This window comes from Aquarana catesbeiana, linkage group LG08 (assembly GCF_042186555.1).
Source record: "Aquarana catesbeiana isolate 2022-GZ linkage group LG08, ASM4218655v1, whole genome shotgun sequence".
Taxonomy (NCBI): Eukaryota; Metazoa; Chordata; class Amphibia; order Anura; family Ranidae; genus Aquarana; species Aquarana catesbeiana.
The window spans coordinates 304,215,193-304,230,109 of NC_133331.1; the positions used below are offsets into that span (position 1 = coordinate 304,215,193).

The 14,917-nt window shown below is 44.2% G+C and overlaps 2 protein-coding genes across 2 annotated transcripts in view; both read right to left on the reverse strand.

Moving 5' to 3' along the window:
* LOC141106883 (uncharacterized) overlaps positions 1–14,917 on the reverse strand; it is a 58,957-nt gene that overhangs the window by 13,473 nt on the left and 30,567 nt on the right. The window contains exon 12 of the mRNA XM_073597811.1: positions 1,442–1,543. Within this exon, the coding sequence (XP_073453912.1) occupies positions 1,442–1,543 (102 nt within the window). The remainder of the gene's footprint in view (positions 1–1,441; positions 1,544–14,917) is intronic.
* Positions 5,885–14,218, reverse strand: LOC141105109 (uncharacterized). The gene is made up of 7 exons (XM_073594975.1): positions 14,116–14,218; positions 13,261–13,380; positions 12,856–12,990; positions 12,646–12,769; positions 12,432–12,529; positions 12,183–12,303; positions 5,885–9,235 (listed from the first exon to the last, which is right to left on the reverse strand). The coding sequence occupies exons 2-7, from the start codon at positions 13,354–13,356 to the stop codon at positions 8,004–8,006; spliced, it is 1,806 nt and encodes a 601-aa protein (XP_073451076.1). The 5' UTR covers positions 13,357–13,380; positions 14,116–14,218; the 3' UTR covers positions 5,885–8,003.

The following is a 14,917-nucleotide window of genomic DNA, read 5'->3' on the forward strand; positions in this document are numbered from 1 at the left end:
TAAAAAAAAAAAAACACGTTTGAAAAATCGCTGCGCAAATACCGTGTGACATAAAAAGTTGAGAGAGAAAAATATCACCGCTCTGAAGGAGGTCTGTGAGGAACAAACATTTTCTCCATGCTGAAAGTAACAGGTGCAGAGAAATCCTGGACAGCCGCTTAATCGTGACTACAGTGTGAAACGCGTCAGCTTTCCTGCTTTGTGATGCTGTGGCATGTATTTTTATGATTATACTTAAATAAAGATCGGAGATTACTTTTGAGTGTGGCTGTCCAGGATTTCTCGTTTACCTCTGACATAAAAAGTTGAAACAACTGCCATTTTATTCCCTAGGGTCTCTGCTAAAAAAACCCCATATATATATAATGTTTAGGGGTTCTGAGTAATTTTCTAGAAAAAAAATGATGATTTTTACATGTAGGAGCGAAGTGCCAGAATTGGCCCAGGAAGGAAAGTGGTTAAAGTTAATTGGGCATCCCGTAATTCCCAATCCCTATCCGAGCTCTACACTTCAAATATGAAAAAAAAAGGACAGACTTCATCACTTCCAGTTTTTTTTTTACTATACATAAATATAACTCAGCAGACAAATACACAATGCATCTCCCAATATACAAATACCACCCCATCTGCCCCACCCAACCCCCTTAACCTGAGGACCCAGAAACCACAAATTCTTTATGTGACCTTAAGTTGGACTTGGAATGCCACTTAAAGCCAGGAAAATTCCTGAGAAAGGGGGTGCAGGCTGCCAAAATGGCCATCCATACATCAGGTAGAAGAGGCGCCTTTTTCCCGGCTAGCCATCATAGATTAGGAATCAAGATCAGCTTCAAGATCTGTGTTGCTGCCAAAAGGCCACGCCCCCTGATGCTTTTTATCCCACCCACCAAGGGCTTAATGGTAGGGTATGGGGCGAAATGCGTCATCTGTTGTGGCCTTTTGGGGGTGACTTGCAGGCTGAAGCCGATCTTGATTCGTGTCCTACGATGGCTGGTCGGGAATCAAGATCGGCTTCAGCCTGCAAGTATCTGCCAAAAGGCCACACCCTCTGACACTTTTCATCCCGCCCACCAGGGCTTAATCATAGGGTACGGGGCGAAATGTGTCAGTGGTCGTGGCCTTTTGGATGATACTTGCAGGCTGAAGCCGATCTTGATTCCTATGCTATGATGGCTGGTCGGAAAACAAGATCGGCGTTAGCCTGCAATTCTCAGCCAAAAGACCACGCCCCCTGACACTTTCCATCCCGCCCACCAGGGCTTAATCATAGGGTACAGGGCGAAACGGGTCAGTGGTCGTGGGCCTTTTGGATGAGACTTGCAGGCTGAAGCCGATCTTGATTTCTATGCTATGATGACTGGTCGTAAAACAAGATCGGCATCAGCCTACAAGTCTCAGCCAAAAGACCACGCTCCCTGACACTTTTCATCCCGCCTACCAGGGCTCAATCATAGGATACAGGGCAAAATGAGTCAATGGTCGTGGCCTTTTGGACGAGACTTGCAGGCTGAAGCTGATATTGATTCCTATGCTATGATGGCTGGTTGGAAAACAAGATCGGCGTCAGCCTGCATGTCTCAGCCAAAAGGCCAAGCCCCCTGATGCTTTCTGTCCCACCCACCAGGGCATAATTGTAGGGTACAGGGCGAAACACGTCAGTAGTCATGGCCTTCTGGTGGAGACTTGGAGACTGAAGCCAAGTTTGATTCCTATGCTACTATGGCTGGACGGGAGAGCGGCGTCTCTTCTACCTGACGTATGCATCACTAATTCTTTCTGTTCGTAAAGTGTGGCTATACCCAAGTCATGGGTCGTGGCCTTCTGGCAGGGACTTGCAGACTGAAGTCGATCTTGATTCCTGATTCCTATGCTTTGATGGCTGGTCGGAAAACAAGATCGGCGTCAGCCTGCAAGCCAAAAGACCACACCCCCTGACACTTTTCATCCCACCCACCAGGGCTCATTGATAGGGTGCAGGGCAAAACGGGTCAATAGTCGTGGCCTTTTGGACGAGCCTTGCAGGCTGAAGTTGATCTTGATTCCTATGCTATGACTGGTCGGAAAACAAGATCGACATCAGCCTGCAAGTCTCAGACAAAAGACCACGCCCCCTGACGCTTTTCATCCCACCCACCAGGGCTCAATCATAGGGTACGGGGCAAAACGGGTCATTGGTCGTGGCCTTTTAGACGAGACTTGCAGGCTGAAGCTTATCTTGATTCCTATGTTATGATGGCTGGTCGGAAAACAAGATCGGCATCAGCCTGCATGTCTCAGCAAAAAGACCACGCCCCTGATGCTTTCAGTCCCGCCCACCAGGGCGTAATTGTAGGGTATAGGGCGAAACACGTCAGTAGTCATGGCCTTCTGGTGGAGACTTGGAGACTGAAGCCAAGTTTGATTCCTATGCTACTATGGCTGGACGGGAGAGCGGTGTCTCTTCTACCTGACGTATGCATCACTAATTCTTTCTGTTCGTAAAGTGTGGCTATACCCATACATCAATGTAAGGTATCTTCTGGAATCACAAACCCAGGAGGTCTTCATCAGCAGTGATAAGGACCTCCATTTAGAACATCCAGAAGGAGGTTTAGATTCTCCTACGTTTCTAGATCTTTAGTTGGACCTCATTTATAAAATACTGTCTACAGTTCTGGAGACCTCACCTACAAAAAAGTATTAATAGGAAAGAACAAGTCCAGAGACAGGAAGGACCCCAAGGAAATCACGTGACAGGCGACACAACGCGCCAGGCGGAGCAGGTGACGTCACTTCCGCTTTTTCAGAGACACAGAAGTATTGCGGTGAGGAGGTGATTCACAGTTCTGAGGATTGTTGTATTTTGCTCTATAAGCTATTGGATTGGATGTAAGTGTTTTTAATACATTGTTTCAGCGTTATTAGTTTGTTCCACTTTGTCCAGAGTATACATCCTTCGGTTTATCTACTTTTAATTCGCCATAAGAGGAAGATATCCTTAACCAGAGCTATACCAGGTCTTTGATACATTTTTCTTCATTTCTTTTCTTTTTTTTATGTATTTTCACGGATTTGTTACGCATAACACTGTGTGATTATTATATATTTTTTTTTCTTTTGAACCCATTGAGCCCTTATGTTGGGTAAGGGCTTGTGTTTCTAGACAGCGCACCACCTTTTTCTTTTACTTTATTATCTTGTATCGGTGAGAGTGTACCTACCTTATTAGTGGTTGCAGCAGTTTCTAGGTTTTCTCAAATTTTTTGCACCGTTTTTTGCACTTTAATTTTATGTTGTTTAACCACTTAAGGACCGAGCCTATTTTTCAAACTTGTTGTTTACAAGTTAAAATCAGTTTTTTTTTTAATAGAAATTTACTTAGAACCCCCAAACATATATATTTTTTTCCCAGACACCCTAGAGAATAAAATGGCGGTTGTTTCAATACTTTATGTCACACCGTATTTGCGCAGCGGTCTAACAAACGCAATGTTTTTGGAAAAAATACACTTTTTTTAACCACTTAAGGACCAGCCTCGTTTTGGATTTTAGGTGTTTACATGTTTAAAACATTTTTTTTTTGCTAGAAAATTACTTAGAAAAAAAAATATATAATGTTTGGGGGTTCTAACACCCTAGAGAATAAAATGGCGGTCATTGCAATACTTTTTTTTGCACCGTATTTGCGCAGCTGTCTTATAAGCGCACTTTTTTTGGAAAAAATTCACTTTAAAAAAAATAAGACAACAGTAAAGTTAGCCCAATTTTTTTTTATATTGTGAAATATAATGTTACGCCAAGTAAATTGATACCCAACATGTCACGCTTCAAAATTGCGCCCGCTCGTGGAATGGCATCAAACTTTTACCCTCAAAAATCTCCATAGGCGACGTTTAAAAAATTTTACAGGTTGCATGTTTTGCGGTAAAGAGGAGATCTAGGACTAGAATTTTTGCTCTCGCTCTACCGGTCGCTGTGATACCTCACATGTGTAGTTTGACCAACGTTTTCATATGTGGGCGCTACTCATGTATGCGTTCGCTTCTGCACGCAAGCTCGTCGGGACGGGGGGGTTTTTAAAAAAAATTATTTTTATTATTTATTTTACATGACTTTATTTATTTTTACACAGTTAAAAAAAAAATGTGTCACTTTTATTCCTATTACAAGGGAATGTAAACATCCCTTGTAATAGAAAAAAGCATGACAGGTCCTCTTAAATATGAGATCTGGGGGGTCAAAAAGTCCTCAGATCACATATTTACACTAAAATGCAATAAAAAAAAAAAAGTCATTTAAAAAATGACATTGAAAAAATTGTGCCTTTAAGACGTGTGGGCGGAAGTGACGTTTTGACGTCGCTTCCGCCCAGCAGTGTCATGGAGACGAGTGGGCGCCATCTTAGCCTCACTCGTCTCCAGGCACAGCACAGAGAAGGATGCGGTCGCTTCCGCCGCTACCGACGGCTCCGTAAGCGTCAGAGGACACCGGATCGCGGCGGGAGGGGGGGGGCCATCTGCCGCCACCGATAAAAGTGATCTCGCGGCGAATCTGCCACAGACACCACTTTTACCTTAAAGCCGACCGCCGCATGAAAACGGGGATACCGGGGTTATGGCAGCTACCGCCGCCAAAATTTGGACGTACATCGGCGTGCGGCGGTCGGCAAGTGGTTAAATTAAAAAATAAGAAAACATTAAAGTTAGTCCATTTTTCTTCTATTGTGAAAGATAATGTTACGCCGAGTAAATTGATACCCAACATGTCACGCTTCAAAACTTCAAAATTGCACCGCAATGGAATGGCGACAAACTTTGACCCTTAAAAATCTCCATGGGGGACGTTTAAAAAATTCTACAGGTTGCATGTTTTGCATTACAGAGGAGGTCTAGGGCTAGAATTATTGCTCTCGCTCTAACGATTGCGGCGATACCTCACATGTGTGGTTTTGAACACCGTTTACATGTGCGTGCGTCGTGACTTATATATGCATTCGCTTCTGCGCACGAGCGCGGCGGGACTGGGCACTTTAAATTTTTTAATTTTTGTTCTTATTTATTTTACTTTTTATTTTTACACTATCCCTTTAAAAAAAAAAAAATTGGGTCACTTTTATTCCTTTTACAAGGAATGTAAACATCCCTTGTAATAGAAAAAAAGCATGACAGGTCCTCTTAAATATGAGATCTGGGGTCAAAAAGACCTCACATCTCATATTTACATTAAAATGCAATTAATTAAAAAATAAATAAATATATAATAATAATAAATAAATATTATTTTCAATATTTTTCTTTTTTCCCCCTTCAAGACTGTTGGGGCAGAAGTGAAGTTTGACGTTGCTTCCGTCATCCAACACCATTGAGTCGAGTGGGGGGCCATCTTTCCCTCACTCGACTTCATGCCCTTTGAGGGGAAAGGACCGGATCGTCCCCGCCGCTACCGACGGCTCCGGTAAGGATGACCGAAACGCGGCGGGAGGGGGGGTGGGCACCTCTCCTGCCACCGATGAAAGTGATCTCGCGGCGAATCTGCCGCGGAGACCACTTTTATCCGAAAGCGCACTGCCCGCCGTGTTAGAAAATACCGGGGTTATGGCAGCTATCTGCTGCCATAACCCCGGTATTCTACGTCAAAGTACCGACGTATAGCGGTGTAAAAGCCTCGGATTGGCTATCACAGTGATCACTCAACGTGAAGCCCGTCCCCGCCCCCCCGTGTTTTCTGTCTCTGTGATTGGACGAGAGACATTGCATCACTCTCTGTCCTTGCAGAGACAAAATAAAAAAAAAGTGTGTGTAAAAATAAATAATAATAATAATTAAATATATAAAATGAATAAATAAATACCTATATCAAGGTTTTTCCTTTTATTTTTATTTTATTGATGTAGGTCAGTGCCAGGATTAGTGTTTGGGTCAAGGTCAGGGTGAGTATTTTTTGGACAGGATTTTTTTTTTAGTATCAGTGTGGGATTAAAAAAAAAAAAAAAAAGCAAAGTGCGCACTATTGTTTCTGTGAAGCCCGCCCCCGTGTTTTCTTTCTCTGTGAATGGAGGACAGATAATAAATAATAATTTAAAAAAATAATAAAAAATAAAAAATAAAAAAAATTCTACTTCAAGTTTGATCTAAACGATCGGGACCCGAAATGTCAGATTCCACCCGTTAGCCTCTGATTGGCTACACAGTGATCACCCAATGTGAAGCCCGCCCCCTGTGTTTTCTGTCTCTGTGATTGGACGAGAGACATTCCATCACTCTCTGTCCTTGCAGAGATAGAAGAAGAAAAAAAAAAAGTGTGCGTAGAAAAAAATAATAATAGTAATAATAATTGAAAAATATTAAAAAAAATACCTATATGAAGGTTTTTTATTTTATTTTGTATTGATCTAAAAAATTAAAACAACAGTAAAGTTAGCCCAATTTTCTTAATCCATAATAATAATAACCTTAAGCCGTGTAAATTGATACCCAACATGTCACGCTTCAAAATTGCGCCCGCTCGTGGAATGGCGACAAACTTTTACCCTTAAAAATCTCCATAGGCGACGTTTAAAAAAAATCTACAGGTTGCATTTTTGGAGTTACAGAGGAGGGCTAGGACTGGAATTATTGCTTTCGCTCTACCGATCGCGGCGATACCTCACATGTGTGGTCTGACCACCGTTTTCATATGCGGGCGCTGCTCACGTCTGCGTTAGCTTCTGCACACGAGCTCGGCGGGACGGGGCGTGTTTAAAAATTTTTTTTTTTTTTTCTTATTTATTTTACCTTTTATTTTTTAATTTTACATTGTTCTTTTTAAAAAAATGGTGTCACTTTAATTCCTATTACATGTAAACATCCCTTGTAATAGAAAAAAAAGAATGACAGGACCTCTTAAATGTGAGATCTGGGGACAAAAAGACCTCACATCTCATATTTACACTAAAATGCAATTTAAAAAAAAAAAAAAAATTTAATGTAATTTAAAAAATAAATAAAAAATAAATGTTGCTTTAAAGAGCTATGGACGGAAGTGATGTTTTGACGTCGCTTCCGCCCTGCAATGATATGGAGAGGGGTGGGGGGGCCATCTTCCCCTCACTCGTCTCCATACCAAGCCAGGAAGAGGACCCGATCGCCTTCTCTGCTACCGACGGCTCCGGTAAGTGGCTGGGGGGGACCTCTCCCGCCGCCGATAAAAGTGATCTTGCGGCGAATCTGCCGCAGAGACCACTATTATTGGATAACGGACTGCCCACTGAAGAAGAGGGGGCCCATCTTCCCCTCACTCGTCTCCATACCAAGCCAGGAAGAGGACTCGATCGCCTCCGCCACTACCGACGGCTCCGGTAAGCGGCGGGGGGGCCTCTCCCGCCGCCGATAAAAGTGATCTTGCGGCGAATCCGCCGCAGAGACCACTATTATTGGATACCGGACCACCCACTGAAGAAGAGGGGGCCATCTTCCCCTCACTCGTCTCCATACCAAGCCAGGAAGAGGACTCGATCGCCTCCGCCACTACCGACGGCTCCGGTAAGCGGCGGGGGGGGCCTCTCCCGCCGCCGATAAAAGTGATCTTGCGGCGAATCCGCCGCAGAGACCACTATTATTGGATACCGGACCACCCACTGAAGAAGAGGGGGCCATCTTCCCCTCACTCGTCTCCATACCAAGCCAGGAAGAGGAACTGATCACCTCCACCGCTACCGACGGCTCCGGTAAGTGGCGGGGGGAGTGGCCTCTCCTGCCACCGATAAAAGTGATCTTGCGGCGAATCCGCCGCAGAGACCACTATTATTGGATACCGGACTGCTCACTGAAGAAGAGGATACCGGGGTCATGGTAGCTAGCTGCTGCCATAACGTATGTGTATGCCAACGTATATCGGCGAGCGGCAGCCCGGAAGTGGTTAAAATGAAACGTCATCACAATAGACAAACGAAATGCGTAAAAACCATACAAAGTACTTTAGATGGAGGTCAAAGAAGCGATTCTGAACCCCCCTCCCCCACCCCCATAAACGTCTCTCCAGCATTAGCTGGCATGTGAAGCTGCCTTTGATTTTGGTTTCAAACATATCCGACTTTTCTCGTGCTTCACAAGATGTTCCTTCCTTATAAAACGTTTCCCGCACAATAGACAGGAAAAAGGCCGCTCCCCCGTGTGGATTCTCTGATGGATAACCAGATGCCCTTTGACGGTAAAACCTCTCCCGCACTCCGAGCAGCAGTAGGGGCGCGCCCCCACGTGACTCCTCTGGTGTGCAATTAGCACTCCCCTCTGAGTGAAACACTTCCCGCACTCCAGACAGGAAAAAGGCCGCTCCCCGGTGTGGCTCCTCTGGTGGGTGGCCAGTTCGTCTTTCTGAAAGAAACGCTTCCCGCACTCCGGACACGAATAAGGGCGATCTGCCGTGTGCCTTTTCTGGTGTCTCTGAAGGTGTCCTTTCTCTATGAAACATTTCCCGCACTGCGAGCAGGGGAACGGCCGCTCGCCCGTGTGTCTTCTCTGGTGTGCGATCAGTGCCCCTTTCTGAGTATAACATTTCCCGCACTCTGAACAGATAAAGGGGCGCCCGTCTGTGTGAGTTCTCTGGTGGGCAAGGAGGTCTGCTTGCTGGGCAAAACATTTCCCGCACCGGGAACATGAAAAGGAAAGCTCGCCCGTGTGGATGATCTCGTGGTTCAGGAGGTCTGCTTGCTGGGCAAAACATTTCCCGCACCGGGAACATGAAAAGGAACGCTCGACCGAGTGGATTCCCTCGTGGGTAGGCAGGTCTGCTTTCCGGAAAAAAGATTTTTCCCATTTTGGTGGTGAATAGGGACGCTCCCCAGTGTGAGTTGTCAGATGTCTAAGCAGGTCTGCCATCTGAGTGAAACTTTTCCCGCACTCTGAACACGGAAACGAAACCTCGCGTTTGTGTATTCTTTGATCGAAAGCGAGGGGCGGTTTTGATATGAAACAATTGTCAGCTTCAGACAAGAGGAACGTCTTTTCATCCCCGTGTGTTACAGTGTCTAAGCCACTAGACGACGATCCCTGCAGACTCGATCGATCAGAGGACCCGTCTGCCCTGTGAAGTCTTGGATGCGGCTTATTATCAAAATCTTCAGGTTTAAGGGGATCTGTGGAGCTATTTTCATGGTAAAGTTCGGGGTGCATATGTTGAGTATCGTGGTTTACTTCTGAAGAATATTTTATGATGGCGTTATGTACTGGAGAGAACATAAAATGTGCCTCTGAGGTATTCCGAACGTCATGTCCATCTGTAAGAAATAAATATTTGATTAATAAAAGCAGATTTATGGACCTTTCATATGGTGTACAGTATCTCCACCTCATTTGTTGGGAACATGACATTATATTGAGGAATGGAGATGGACCTTTCATATGGTGTACAGTATCTCCTCCTCATTTGTTGGGAACATGACGTTATATTGAGGAATGGAGATGGACCTTTCATATGGTGTACAGTATCTCCTCCTCATTTGTTGGGAACATGACGTTATATTGAGGAATGGAGATGAACCTTTCATATGGTATAGAGTATCTCCTCCTCATTTGTTGGGAACATGACGTTATATTGAGGAATGGAGATGGACCTTTCATATGGTATACAGTATCTCCTCCTCATTTGTTGGGAACATGACGTTATATTGAGGAATGGAGATGGACCTTTCATATGGTGTACAGTATCTCCTCCTCATTTGTTGGGAACATGACATTATATTGAGGAATGGAGATGGACCTTTCATATGGTGTACAGTATCTCCTCCTCATTTGTTGGGAACATGACGTTATATTGAGGAATGGAGATGGACCTTTCATATGGTATACAGTATCTCCTCCTCATTTGTTGGGAACATGACATTATATTGAGGAATGGAGATGGACCTTTCATATGGTGTACAGTATCTCCTCCTCATTTGTTGGGAACATGACATTATATTGAGGAATGGAGATGGTCCTTTCATATGGTGTACAGTATCTCCATATCATTTGTTGGGAACATGACGTTATATTGAGGAATGGAGATGGACCTCCATTTGTTGGTCACATTGGGTAACATAGTGGATACATATATTTTTTTTCTGACAAGTGCTTGAGATTAGCCTACCGTAAAGTGTACAATTCCTCTTATTTTTTTTTTTTTTTTAGACACATTAGACCAGGGGTGTCCAAACTTTTTTCAAAGAGGGCCAGATTTGATGAAGAGAACATGCTTGAGGGCCGACCATTTTGCCTGACATTCTTTAAATGATTAAAATTTGGTCTAAGTGTGTCCGTCCGAGCGCTAATACACGGCCCAACAAGAATTCTCTTGCCTTTGTGCTGTGTGTGGTGAATAGATGAGCTCGGGCGTGTTATTTGGATATACCGTATTTAATAGGCTTATAACACGCACCTTCACTTTAAAAAGGAAGTTTCAGGAACAAAATCTTAAAATTTTAAATAAAGAACTGTGAAGCAAAATAAGGGTCAGTGCCCATCAATGCAGCCTAATCAGTGCCCATCTGCAGCCTCATCTTGCCATGAATGCAGCCCCCACCACATTGACATGAATGTAGCCCCCACCACATTGACATGAATGCAGCCCCCACCACATTGACATGAATGCAGCCCCCACCACATTGACATGAATGCAGCCCCCACCATATTGACATGAATGCAGCCCCCACCATATTGACATGAATGCAGCCCCCACCATATTGACATGAATGCAGCCCCCACATTGACATGAATGCAGCCCCCACATTGACACGAATGCAGCCCCCACCATATTGACATGAATGCAGCCCCCACCATATTGACATGAATGCAGCCCCCACCATATTGACATGAATGCAGCCCCCACCATATTGACATGAATGCAGCCCCCACCATATTGACATGAATGCAGCCCCCCACCATATTGACATGAATGCAGCCTCCACCATATTGACATGAATGCAGCCTCCACCATATTGACATGAATGCAGCCCCCACCATATTGACATGAATGCAGCCCCCACCATATTGACATGAATGCAGCCCCCCACCATATTGACATGAATGCAGCCTCCACCATATTGACATGAATGCAGCCCCCCACCATATTGACATGAATGCAGCCTCCACCATATTGACATGAATGCAGCCCCCCACCATATTGACATGAATGCAGCCTCCACCACATTGACATGAATGCAGCCCCCACCACATTGACAGGAATGCAGCCCCCACCACATTGACAGGAATGCAGCCCCCACCACATTGACATGAATGCAGCCCCCACCACACTGACATGAATGCAGCCCCCACCACACTGACATGAATGCAGCCCCCACCACACTGACATGAATGCAGCCCCCACCACACTGACATGAATGCAGCCCCCACCACATTGACATGAATGCAGCCCCCACCACATTGACATGAATGCAGCCCCCACCACATTGACATGAATGCAGCCCCCACCACATTGACATGAATGCAGCCCCCACCACATTGTCATGAATGCAGCCCCCACCACATTGTCATGAATGCAGCCCCCACCACATTGTCATGAATGCAGCCCCCACCACATTGACATGAATGCAGCCCCCACATTGACATGAATGCAGCCCCCACCATATTGACATGAATGCAGACTCACCATTGCCTGATTCATGTCCATCTGCAGCCTTGGAGGAGACAGGGAGGGGGCGGGAAGAGCACCAACAGACATACAGGAGAAACTCCTGTTTTTATCGGCAGCCTCTTTAATTGAAAGTCCCGCCTCCTATGATGGACAAAACAACTGTCCAATGGCAGCGCAGGAGACGGGACTTCCTTTTACACAGGACGCGGTGTGAACAGGAAATTCTCCTGTATCCTGTACGGCGCTCGTCCCGCCCCCTCCAAGGCAGCCAGCATATCTATCTTTTGTGGCCCCCAGCGCTGGGGATTCCTTGGGGGCCACATAAGATATATATGTCAAAATTACCAGGCGGGCCATCCTAAACCGAACCGCGGGCCGCAATTGGCCCGCGGGCCGGACTTTGGACATGCCTGCATTAGACAGTATGGTGGATATGCTGATGAACTGATTGCTTACAGTTTATAATCCGGGCTTGCCTAATGATGCAAAGATCGGCTTGTAACCAAGAATTTTTCATCAATCTGCATAATTTAAATCCTTGAAATGAAAAAGGAAACTGAAAAGTATTTCTCTATTTGGACATCATTACTCACATGTGCTGATATCTAAAAAAGATTCCTCTTCTTTTATTGTCACTGTCATTCCAGCCTCCTCCATAGATATCTCCTCTACTTCCTTTTTAACCTCAACTTTCAAATCAATCGGGTCATTGCCCTAAAAACAACAAAATGATAGGAAAAAACATCTCCAAAATGTCAGAGCTACTAGCCTGGGACTACAAAAAGGAAAAAATCCTATACAATTAAAATCACCTTCAGTTGCTTATGTTTGGTTCCACCTACCTGATGATGGTGAGGGATGGTGTGATCTTCCTGTGTGGAATCCCGGGAATACAGAGGACGGGGACATCTCTCTGGTGGGTTCTCATTACTGGATCCATCTGTAGGAAACACACACACTGACTGAATAAATTGTTTCTATGTGTTTATCAGATGATGGGGGATCTAGGTGGACCCTCCGTACTGCTCTCTCCTTTACAATAAAGTCTCCTCTTACCCGGTGATGTGAGGGGCGGCTGATTCTCCATCATGACGTCCTTGTAGAGATCCTTGTGTCCTTCTAAATACTCCCACTCCTCCATGGAGAAATAGACAGTGACATCCTGACACCTTATAGGAACCTGACACACACAATGATACAGTCACCATCCAGACACATCCCTTGTCTGTTACTGGATAATGTCCCAGAATTCCCGGCACCGCTCACCTCTCCTGTCAGCAGCTCAATGATCTTCTTGGTGACTTCTAGAATCTTCTTTTCATTATTTCTCTTAGGTGTCAAGGTGTGAGATGAAGGCACTGTAATGATTACCTGATCACCAGACTTCACCGGAGGAAAAATCTGTTTTAAAAGAGGAACACTATGTCATGTGACCCTCGAAAACCTCCTCACCTCTCCGGTCAGGTCTGTGTTTTATTAATAGAGATAAGAGTGATGTCATGTGACCTCCCAGAATCCTCCTCACCTCTCCGGTCAGGTCTGTGTTTTATTAATAGAGATAAGAGTGATGTCATGTGACCTCCCAGAATCCTCCTCACCTCTCCGGTCAGGTCTGTGTTTTATTAATAGAGATAAGAGTGATGTCATGTGACCTCCCAGAATCCTCCTCACCTCTCCGGTCAGCAGGTAGATGATCTCCAGGGTGAGGTTTATTATCCTCTCAGTCATGTGACTCCAGGCCTTGTCCATCTTCATTGATGTGGTCATGTGATCTATACAGGACACCCCTCTCTGTAAAGTGATAATACATTGAGAATTATCTGGAGTATGATGATATGTATTTTCATTGTGGTACAGACAGCTTCTCATTTATTGTTATCAATATATAATGAAACATAAACTGTCTTTGCTGCCCACAACAATTAATAATCATACAAGTCTACCCATGGCGGTGACTGTTGTCAATACTATAGGCATTACACTCAGAGTGCTTCTAAATGGATATTACTATTTATACATTTTTATTATTAGTCTTTATACAGTATCTCACAAAAGTAAGTACACCCCTCACAATTTTGTAAATCTTTTCTTCTATCTTTTCATGTGACAACACTGAAGAAATGACACTTGTCTACAATGTAAAGTAGTGAGTGTACAGCTTGTATAACAGTGTAAATTTGTTGTCCCCTCAAAATAACTCGACACACAGCCATTAATGTCTAAACCGCTGGCAACAAAAGTGAGTACACCCCTAAGTGTGTTAAAAGATTTACATAAATGTGAGGGGTGTACTTACTTTTGTGAGATACTGTATGTGTTTATCTGGATATTACTATGAATATCCACTTTTTTTAAAAAGGGTCGAGGACATTCCCCCCCAGGTACAACTTTCAGTTCAAACGAATGAGCTGCTGTGCAAACGCGAGCCGCACCGCCTGCACGAGTGAACCCAGCCGTGAGCAGAACTCCACCACTGAACCCCTCGAAGGAGGGGGTTGAAAAAAAAATTGTAAACACAATACTTACCTCCACTGCTGCCAGTTCCAGCAATGTCTCCTCTCTACTTCCTCCCAAAACACTTCTGACCCGGAACTTCCTGTTATACTCCTACATCACTTCCTGTCTGTATGTGACATCACTTCCTGTCAACATGCATGCTCTCCCCCCCCCCCCCTTGTGGAGAATACAGAAACTGTCACCTTCATTTCCTCATATTTGACAAATTGGCTTCTTTTTTTTTTTCAACAATAATTTTTATTTATTTTTTCACACAAATAGAAATCAATTGAAGTTGCTGCATATATTATACAACATTTGTAATACAAAAACTGAGAAGGCGTAAAGTATAGTAGTGATATAAACCTTGATGGCCTAGTCCAGCCTACCCCGGTTGGGTTCAAGCTGTCAAATTGGCTTCTGTAGGTTATGATGGTCACACATCTTTATAATTTTACTTTTAAATAAATTATTTTTAAAACTCCTCCAGAGCAGAGCGGACGGTCGCAGAAAGTTGCACCCCTGGAAGATCCCCCCCCCCACTTCATGGCCAGGTAATACGGAACTGCATTATTTTACCTATTAGTCGTGCGATGCTGTACCCAAATAAAATATATGTCCTTTCCCCCCCCCCACAAATAGAGCTTTTCTTTTGGTGGTATTTGATCACCTCTGCGGTTTTTATTTTTTTGCGCTATAAACAAAAAAGTTTGACAATTTTGGAAAGTGAAACAACATTTTTTTTTACTTTCTGCTATAAAACATCCAATAAAAAAAGTAAACAATCAGATTTCTTCATCAGTTTAGGCCAATATGTATTCTGCTACATATC